At 37.7% G+C, this 11059-nt stretch overlaps 1 protein-coding gene across 4 annotated transcripts; it reads left to right on the forward strand.

Moving 5' to 3' along the window:
• Window positions 1–417: 417 nt before the first annotated feature.
• Window positions 418–10621, forward strand: LOC121868264 (extensin-like). 4 transcript variants are annotated; one of them, XM_042368664.1, is made up of 4 exons: window positions 418–550; window positions 2359–2455; window positions 4138–4602; window positions 6546–10621. In XM_042368664.1, the coding sequence occupies exons 2-4, from the start codon at window positions 2429–2431 to the stop codon at window positions 6687–6689; spliced, it is 636 nt and encodes a 211-aa protein (XP_042224598.1). In that variant the 5' UTR covers window positions 418–550; window positions 2359–2428; the 3' UTR covers window positions 6690–10621. The 4 variants fall into 4 exon arrangements, with proteins under 4 accessions (XP_042224598.1, XP_042224600.1, XP_042224599.1 ...); XM_042368666.1 differs by having other exon boundaries at window positions 437–562; XM_042368665.1 differs by having other exon boundaries at window positions 438–703.
• Window positions 10622–11059: the final 438 nt, after the last annotated feature.

Genomic DNA, 11059 nt, shown 5'->3' on the forward strand with positions numbered 1-11059 from the left:
TATATATGATGGCATTGCTCGTAGGTTAGGTTAAGTTAGGTTAGCTTAACTTAGCTTAGCTTAGCTTGGGCTGGGTTAGGTTAGGTTTTTTCCGTGCCCTTTTATCTGACTTTTTTCCTGGATTCCCCGCCCCACCCAAGGACTAAAAAGTGCTTGGTGAACTATCCTTCTGGTGTTTTTATCCTTGCCCCCCCCTCCCCTTGCTGTTAGATTGACAAAACAAGGAACAGTGTGGGTTTTTGTAACTTTTTAAATAACAGCAAAACTTTCTGTTATCAGTTTTGCCACGTTAGGATAAATATTTAAAGACCTTTGTTGTTGAAGCACAGTAATAACATTATAACAACAACAACAACTGCACTGCCCATAATCAGTGTGTGTGATAATGGACTTGCCTCTACTGGTGTGGTAGTGACGTCAGTGTGGTAGTGACGTCAGAGTCTGAGTGAGTGAGCAACAGTGTGTTGGTGTGGCAGCTGAGGCAAGGAGTGTCACCCCACTTAACTCTCTCGTCAATCATAATACACGTGGAATTTACACTCAACAAGTGGTAATAAGACACGTGTGTAACATAGTAATGAGTGTGGTAGTATATAGTGAACTGTTATAACACATTGGTGGTGATATAGGAGTGAATTGACCAACAGTTTGTGATGATGAATGGTGGTGATTTTCAGGGACATATCATTCTCTTGGCTCTTTAGTGAGTATTGGTGTGTAATTTATAACCAATATGTAGTAGTAATAGGATTTGTATCTATGGTGTATTTAAATGTTATGTCATGGAAATTTCAGTCATTTATTTAAGTATTAGATCACAAGAAGTACTGTGCCGTAGGGGTAGTCACAGTGCTACTTCCATTTCCTGTTATTTTAAGGCATTTTAGTTATCATCATTATTATAACATTAAAGTGATGTTTTCATGACGAATAATGAGTAAAATAGTGAATCTAATGTTAAACTGATTCTATGCCAGATTGCATAGACATGAACTGAACCTGTGACTGGATGTACGTATGTGTGTGTGTACTGAACCCCGGGGTGTGTCTGTTCACGTGAAAGGAATACAGATATAAATGAAACCCAGTAGCAGCCATGTGGAACTTGATTGACAGACTTGATTCCAATAATATAGGTGGCAATGTGGGGTCCGACTAGTTACCCAAATGTAGCCAAATATAGCCGGAATGAAGTCAAATAATGGTCCTAGATGAATAAATCGGACTGCTAATCACTTCTCGACTAGTATTTGGTGTCACGAAGTCACAAAAAATTGGTAAACTTAATTTAATCTGAGTTAATAGATCAAGTGCATGTACCTAACCTAACCTAACCTCGACTAGTATTTGGTGTCACGAAGTCACAAAAAATTGGTAAACTTAATTTAATCTGAGTTAATAGATCAAGTGCATGTACCTAACCTAACCTAACCTAACCTAACACAACAGAACTCAGATTAAATTAAGTTTACCAATTTTTTTTGACTATATGACACCAAATAATAATCGAGAAGTGATTCACAGCCCGAATTACGCTTGTACGACCATCATTTGACTTCATTGTGGCTACATTTGGCTACATTTGGGTAATTAGTCGGACCGGGCAATGTGTACTCATATAACTTATTGTATGTCTGTCTGCAGTGCCATTATGACTGTAATCAATGTACTGTACTATGCTTATTGGTGATGTACATTAATGTGAGCATATATTGTCCATTACAAGGAAATACTGTATTGTCAACCAGAATGTTCAAGGCTAGATAGAGGTTAAGAAAAGGGTCACCACTTTATTTCATTTTATCCTGTATCAATTTGTTCATTTATTTGTACACAGTATATGTCATGGGCAGCACAGAACAATTTAATAAATGTTTTTTGGACGATATGTTTGGTGAAGAAATGTTGTTAGAAGAGGCTAAGCGTTGTACAGTACCTAACCATTTATGATAATGGGTGACTTGACCCATTGAGGATGATGGTTTAATGGTTAACCATTTGAGGATGATGTTTTAACCCTCTGAGGATGATGCTTTTAATCTTTGAAGATGATATTTTAATCTTTCAAGGACAAAAAAATATAAATTAGTACTGAGAGGATAGGCGTGCGAAGCACTGACACGTTAATGTGTCCCACACCCTCCTTGGCAGTACCTTGGGGTTCACCTGAAGATTAATGACCAGGTGAAATAGGCTGGGAGAGGGACTAATCATCTGGTGATCCATACTTACCCCCAGCTTATTTACCTGAAGTTTAACCACCAGGTGTGAAATAAGCTGAGTAGGGACTAATCATCATGTGACATCAGTAATAAGCAGTTGATGCCATTGATGATATATTATACTTTCTTGTTACAGGGCAACTGTGACAGGGTTGAAGCTTCACTGTAACGTGTCCTCATTGTTGCTACCGTTCGGTCCGTTCACGATGTCTCGGTCAAGCGATCACAAACTGGTAAGTATTTTGTCATAAAGAAGTGAGGCTCTATGGACGAGGAGCAGACAATCAAACCATAAAACCAAATGTCTGTTTTATTGGAAAGAGGAAAGTGTGAAGGTTATAATAGTAAAATAAACTCCTCTTGATTCTTTTGTCGTCTGTCTGTTTCTTGTCCAGAGCGCCTCATGTCACTGTTCGTTGCTACACGTGACTGTTCTTGGCAGTAAACCGAGATGTCATCATCAAACCTCATAGTATGTTGTTAGGTTATGGTTACAAGTGACTTACAACTTTGGGTTATTACAACATTTATTACCTTGTATTCTTGCCCAGTTGAAATATTAGCCCCTTTATTGTGGGGATGCCACTTTTAATATTTTATTTGACTAGTGGCAGAGGATTTTATTCAGCTCAGAGACAGCACTCTACACTAGTGGTTAAAGATGGATTCAAGCTATGCATAAGGTACATTATTTTTATGTATATAGTTAAGACATTATAAGTTAAACATTAATGAGATGATTTGTTTGTCTGCCCCTAAAAGCAGCTGACATTGGAATGGTTTTGAGTGGTAGCCGACATTGAATCGATGGGAAGTGTTGTGAATTAGTGTGTGGAATTTAAGATTCGCATTGTGTATTAAATATGCGAGTTAGGATATATTTGACCGGTATTAGGCTCGTGTGTGGATTGTTTTACTTGTTAACTTGGTCTCTACCAGTCACTCTGCACTCTAATTCTTTAACAGTCCTATGAATTACAGTATAGGTACTCCTCGACTTACGACCACCCGGACATACAACCGCCCCAGTCGTACCAAATTTTTTTCAAATTACGTATTTTCAAGTCCCGACGTTAGTGATTGTGCTGTGTACTGACAAAATTTTCATTTGTAATTCCCTTTAAAATGGCTGACATGCTTAAAAGTGAGAGTTTTGTGGTGCTGAGAAGAAAAAGACACACCCATTTTAGATTTTCTATGTATTTTTTTCGCATTTTTGACACGATTAATTTGACTTACGACCTGGATTTGGGTCCCTAACCGTGTCGTAAGTCGGGGACTGCCTGTACTCTCATCTATGAGTTTCTTTACCTCTGATCCACTTCAGAAAGGTGGATAGATATTAACAGTACATTTTTTCCCCCATGGTATGAAGATGTAAAGTGATGCTGTAGTATAAGTGAAGGATTTCCCATGTTTGAGTTTAAGCTTTATTGTGAAAGTTGCTTTATGATACTATGCCTTCCAGTTAGTGATACGTGAAGTAATTAATTTATCAACTCATGGCAAAGTGTGATACGTCCCTAATTGTTTCGGGAGAGATACCTGTTCATAAAGGGACGATGTGATGATAGTTATATGTACGTAACAGGTTTATCGTATGTCTTAACAGTGCAGTACTACAGTACACTAAACAGCAGCCGGTCTGGAAATTCATTTAAAGACCAAGACCACAACAGCCAATTACCGAACAGGGACACAACATGGTGGCTATGGAAAGGTGTTTTGTGGAGTGTCGGGACCTGTTAGAGGACCTTGATACTGTATTGCCATGAACTTCCCATCCAGCAGACTTGTTTTATATGTCATTGGAGAGAATGAATATATCTCCTCTGAATACTAAATAATCCAAATGGGGTTTAGAACTGTACATTAATGGGGCTATTATAGTTACTGACTATAAAATTTTCCACAGATTCCTCATCCAGACAGCCAGGCACCATCAGCTCCTCCTGTGGGTGAGTACCTCCAACAAGCCACCAGTGAGAAAAATCCTATAAATCCACCATACCCTGAACCCCCACCACCATACTCACTTCAAGCTCCTACATACAACCAGCCAGCTCCTACATACAACCAGCCAGCTCCTGCATACAACCAGCCAGCTCCTACATACAACCAGCCAGCTCCTGCATACAACCAGCCAGCTCCTACATGCAATCAGCCAGCTCCTACATGCAATCAGCCAGCTCCTGTTTCTATGGCTGGGATGTATGGCCAACCTTCTCCTGCCCAGGCTGTTGGGGCATACCCTCAACAAGCACCTGCAACTACTGTTGTCATTGCACAACAGCCCATGGTTCCTGTGAACACTCAGCCAACACCAGTAATTTTGGTGGGAACACAGGCTTTACCACCTGGGACCTGCAGTGTGTGTAGGGTCAGTATCAAGTACAGCACTCAACATTATTATGTATCTTAAAAAATTATTCTTACTCATTTAAAACTATATCATTGTGGCTATTTTGAAACAGTTGCTAGTAATGAACTTTATAGATTATTTTAATATTACAATTCATTATAATGATCTCATTGGCTACCTACTGTTGATATTCTTTCTGATTTACCCAAATAAAAACATTATATAGGTTGATCACATAGTTGCAGTGCACTGAATTTTTTATTTTGATTATTTTTTTAATTATTACAGTAGAGTATGTATACAGGACTATACAACACAGAACTTATAGTAAATGTTCAGAATGATGACCATCAACATGATGACGGGGCTGTTGTTGATCACTTGTCTCGGCTCCTCCTCTGTCATATTATTCTGGACCAAATGGAGAACATCCCTCGGTGCAGTGCAATTCTCTGTTCACCCTGTACAGTAGTCTGTAGTCTGTCAAGATAGTTAGTAGGGGAGGTGACACTGTAGCCAGGTTGTCCCATCCATGGTGATACAATTAGACCTGCCAGCCATGTATTAAGACCTCGCATCTCCTGGTCTTTGTTCTCACATAAAGCTCTCAACTTCTCACTTAGAGCTCTCAATGCCTCTCATACAACTGATTTCACTCCAACTTGTGTAGAAAGAATGAGTGTTGTCCGTCATACAGGTATACTGGTATTTATAGAGAAGCAGCTCCCAAACATGGGGCCACAACCCAATATGGGGTTGCAAGATGCAACATAGGGGGTTGGTGGGGGTTGCCGGAGTCACGTGCGTCTTGCAGCGGTCAAATTTTTTTTTTTAAGTCCAGGTGTCAAGAACTGATGGACGTGGCCGACAGGTGCTGTCTCATTAAGTCAGGACCGTTTATTATGGTCAAGGGATTAACGCAGTGTCAAGTCAGGTTAGGCTTGCCCTGATGACACATTTTACAAGTGAAGTTCCACACTTGTACCTCTGAACTGTTCTTGGGCCGGTTCACTCTACTTCCCACAGATGCAGACAGAAAATGGCAGCAAATATCAATGATAGATTCCTCGAGTTACTTACTGAGTCTTTTTATTTTGTTCAGTTTCCGTTCAAAACAGATGTAAAATGAGTGTGGCTTTTTCCACTCAAAATGTCAGAATTATAGGCTGATAATGAGACCAGGGTGAATTTTATGTCAGTGATGACATATCAAAGTTTTGGGATACTTTATCATAGAAACATTCAGTGGTTAAAAATTGAGTAGTCGAGGTTCAGGTACAGTTTGGAAGCAGCATTCTCATCAATGGTGTTTATTAAAAAATATTGCCATAACTGTATACTGTATCACACTTCAACTTGGAAAAGTGTATGTTATGTTGTTTAATAACAGAATTAAACCCCCAGGTAACAGAATATTTACTAAATGACGATGCACACATGTCACATACAAAATATGACCAGAGTTATAACAAAGAAAATTTGTTGCTAAACCACATAATTATACCATCAGGTAAAGAACATCAAGTGTGATAACACATGACAGTTGTAACCTGTTTCTGCTAGTGTGTACTTTTGCACTTCTGTTATTTAATTAATTTTTCCTTGTCTGTTTTTACAGTTAAATACATGTTAAAATATGTCCATACATATTTATTACTGGTATAAGAATCCTTAGTCTATACCACTCACAGTCGAGGTGTCTTGACAAAAACATCTGAAGGGCCGATTCTACATTTACACACACACATACACGGTTGTAGTAGTAGTTTATTGACAAAAGTATAAATACATGGTAAATATACTATACAAAGAATTCAAAATACATTTGTATCATATCCATCACTTAACTTACTAGCCGGACATTTGGGTGGTTGGTGGCGCTTTATGACCTTAATATTCTGCTGTTATTTCCATTAGTATTAACGAAGGTCTTAAATTATTTCTGTGTTTCTTTATTTCAGAAAGGCAGGATAAAGAAGAGTCCATCATGCTGTACGTGGGTGTGCTGCATTTTGCTCTTGCCTTGTTTTATTATTCCAGGAATCATTGCATTTTTCTGCTGTGCTCAAAAGCCCAAGTGTACTCACTGTGGCTACTCCCCATAATTCTCCTCATGATGATCAAGGTGGACGTGTCTCATATGGGAAAACTATTATAATAAGACTATTGGTATACTGTGTTGGCCTTAGTCTTGAATAGTTTTATGAAAGGGATGGAATTACTGTACTGACGTGTCCTGTGAAGTTGTGGTCCTGTGGACTGAAACACAAGATGCAACATTCCTCACACACACACATACAGTAGTGGTGTAGTTGAACCCATGAACGAGACCATTTGCAGTTTTAGCCTTTATGCATCGACTGAAGATTAACCCCAGATAGTTTCAGGATGGTTTAACTTCTGGCTGCTTAACCTATGGGGAAAAAACATCAGGTGAGCACTGTACCTTGTTAAATTTTTACACATATAGGGGGAGTAGAGGATCCTTAGCCAGCAGTTCAGGGTAAAATTTAACCAGACTTAACCAATGATCCTTCCAGCCTTCTTCATCATTACCACACCTGTAAGTTTTGTGACTACACAGGTATCTTTTAGGGAAGTTAGGAATACATCTTGGATATGTGTTTATTCCTCATGAACCATCAAATGGGTCTCTGGAAGCTCATTCCATTCTTCCTCTTTTTATAATGTTTTAATTTTTGGATAAGTAACTAGGCATTAGCCCCTTTTTTTACAAATTAATCTATGTATTACACCTATATAAAAAAATCCGTGGGGTGTGAATTGTAGTATTAAGGGTAAGCAACTTGCTTTTGTATGTTAGGCTGTAGATTACAGTACATTAGTTAATTTTTATATTACAGTACAGTATTAGCATTCTTGTACCTTTTTTGTGGAAAGGATTGTTCTGATTAGGTAGTATCATACATCACCCAAGTGAAAGGTGAAAGTTTGACCAAAAATTTTGTTGAGAATTCTGCTGCTGTGCGGCTTTGAATCGCGATCACTTTAACTATTATTAAACTTCACATATGATCCACATTATGGGAATTATGTGCAGCAGAATGAGATGAAATAATAATTAATATTTTCACCTCTTGTCAGTCATAGTTTTTGCATGTATACAGTAGAAAGCATCTTTTTACAAATAGGTCTTCATCCTCATCTCAGCCATGCATACATACAGTATATAGTAGTTCTTGAGGTTGTGTCGGATGGAGTGCTGTCTCGTGAAGAAAGGTGCAAGAGGTTGGTGCAAATGGTGTACAGTATATACTCTTGAGTGCTCTCGCGTGAAGAAAGGTCCAAGAGTGTTCTTATGAGGTTGGTGTGAGTGGTGTACCATCTGCTTGTTCTGGATAAGGCTTGTTACTTTTAGAAGCTCTGTTGAATGGGAAGATATAGCCTGATAAATGATACTTTGACATTTAGGTCCGAGTGTTTTTATACTGTTGGAGTGGATGTATGAGTGGTTGTATACTGTTGGAGTGGATGTATGAGTGGTCGTATACTGTTGGAGTGGATGTATGAGTGGTTTTATACTGTTGTTGATGATATACAAGATTGAGAATGGTAGATTTTCATAGATGATGTAGTAAAACTGTCACGAATGAATATTAAAAGTTGGGTACTCAGGTGTCCAAAACCTGACTGGGGAAGACTGCCTGAATATATTAGGAGTGATTGCACGTAATTACCGACGTTCAGGCCCTGTTGGATTGATACTGTTAGTTTTAATTATGTGCCAATATTTATTCCAGAGAGTCGTTTTATTATAGGACAAAAATGGACACTAGATATTTTATTGCATGCTTGGGATAGCTGTTGATGAAATTATACAGAATATGTCCCAACAAATAGGGATAATTTTATAGTCTGGTTGTTGCTGTGGTAAATGACTTCTTAAATGAAACCGAGTAAATTATTCCACGGTTAACCATAACAACGAAAAGTTATCCCTATATGGTCAGTAACATCTATTGTGTTTTAAAGATTAATGGGATGATTATTCTTGTATGCTGTAACACACACACACACACACAGTAATTCTCCTACTCATTTTGCCAACTTACATCGCAAAACTCTGCGTATGAGACATAAATTGTGAAAGTTATCATAAATACTCGTGCAAAAAAATGGGTTAGGTCACAAAACCATTCAAAAATAATAATCTAGAAAACATACAAAATATAAAAAAGAATATATCGATACAATGTGGGAAGAAGTAGCATGAAAGACCAGGACATAGTCACACACCTAGACACTCTAGATGACTCACAAGATATAAGACCTCTAAAGTTTTAAGTTTAAACTGTTGGATGGCTGCTTCTTCTTCCTTGCACTCACTAGGGGTGTGACCGGCCTTCTCTTCACTAGTACAGGACACTGGATGGAATTATCCCCTTTGAATGTTACCAATACATTAAATTATTCTTTTCACGTCTGATAGCGAAAATACTAAAAGACGAGCGTCTGTTTATAAATGTTTGTGTATACCTGAACTGTTCTATACTCTCTCAAAACACAAGCCTGGGAGGACACTTAACCAAGAAGATGTACCATACTGTAGTGTGTCCAGATGTGTCATGGTAATGTTAGGGTTTATTTTTTTGTCATTTCACTCAAATTTACTTAGTGATTTTGTATACAATATAATTTTTATAAGCTATTATTCTAGTAGAGTTTACATTACAAATTGTCCAAGATAAAAGGCATGTTGTGGTATATGTAATTCCACCTTGATGAAAACCACCATTGGAGAATATTCATACTGTGCTGTAGATGGTTTGTATTTTAAAGTGCTTGTTTTTTTTCTTCGTTTTTATTTAAGTTTCAAGGGGACAAGGAGATAAATTCATCTCAAGAGTCACCATATGTATACAGTACAGAATTTATATAATTTAATAAAGTTTACTTGAAGTACATCAAAGTGATTACTGTAGATATACTGGTGTTGTGTTTACTCCTGGCTCTCATACTGTACAGGGTGTGTTATGAGTCACATGCCATAGAAGAGTTTGTGTTCTTCCTTTATATTTTTCAGGTGAGGAAATAATAACAAATCAATGAAGAAGAGAAAGAAGTGGAAGCTGGAGGAAAGAGTCGGTTAATTTCTCTGCCAATTTAGCATTGATTTGATGCTTCCTTAATCTGAAAATGAAAAAAAAAATTCTTATGGTGTGTGACTTATGGAACACCCTGTATAACATATATTCTGAATTAATGCGAAGATTATTAAATTTTTGTCTTTTTCCTGTACATGAAATATCAAAAAAAGTACTATAAGGTGACATGAATGTTAAAAACCCAACCACATATACAGTATACTGTACTGCTCTTGAAAGGTGTATTTGCAAGAGGTACATTTGCCTCCACAGAACATAACCACAGCCTGGGAGTGTGTGAAGGGATTGGGTCTGAGATGTGGCAATGCAGCACCATCGTCAGGGCCGAGTGAATGGGCATGAAACGGTGAAATTGCCATGTCTGTGATAAGATGCAAATAATAAATGAGGTTAAAGGACAAACGAACCTTATACAGTAATACGTGTTATGCAGCACTGTTGTGTAGCCACGATGGCAAGGCTGAGTGACTAGGACTGATCTACAGGGAACTGGTAAACAGGATAATCCACGGCTTCACGCCCATGATTAAGATGCTGTGTTGCCACATCTGGTAAATGTGCACACACACACACCTAGGCCATGGTACATTTATGTGGAGGCAAATGTACCAGTGTGAAGAAAAACTAGATAGTTTGACAACTGAGCTTTGAATTTTATTTTAAATGTTAACACCCATTAATCTTCAGCTTTAAAAACCTGGAACATACAGGAGCGGTATACAGGTAAGGTACTGTACATACATGGAGTTTACATGTGTAAAAAATAGTAAATAATTAGTGTACAGTACAGTATGTGTAGATTAATAACCATATATATTTTGTGTATTTGAACATCTGATGATGAATGTCCATAAGTACAGTACTGTATTTGAAAAGTTATTGAACCTTGACCAATAATGAGGATCTCTACATTGCTGGTTTTTCTCATCAAACTGTGATTCCCATGTGATATCTTGCTTGTTGACATAATTTATACAGTATATAAAATTTAAGTGTCTTCTCTGTCTCCATTTGTGTGTGTTATGTAGTCTTTAGACTAACTACATGGTGTAATCCATCTATGACAAAGACTGCTGTATTGTGAACACTTACCTGTTGGTCATGTAAATATTCAAGACTAGTAAAAATAAACAAATGTGATTCACTCGTACACCAGCTTACCACTGTAGAAAAGATTTGTCACAGAGTCTTGAAAGAGATATACACGTATGTAGTAATAATTATCTGTAAAATTGTCGTACATGTTTACAGTTGGATAGGCATGTATATAAACTATTGTTACAGTTCATCATAATAGACACTAGGTACACAGTACATGTAGGCTGTGGGAGTACAGTACCTGTATACAG

This window comes from Homarus americanus, unplaced genomic scaffold (assembly GCF_018991925.1).
Source record: "Homarus americanus isolate GMGI-L3 unplaced genomic scaffold, GMGI_Hamer_2.0 scaffold19318, whole genome shotgun sequence".
Classification (NCBI taxonomy): Eukaryota; Metazoa; Arthropoda; class Malacostraca; order Decapoda; family Nephropidae; genus Homarus; species Homarus americanus.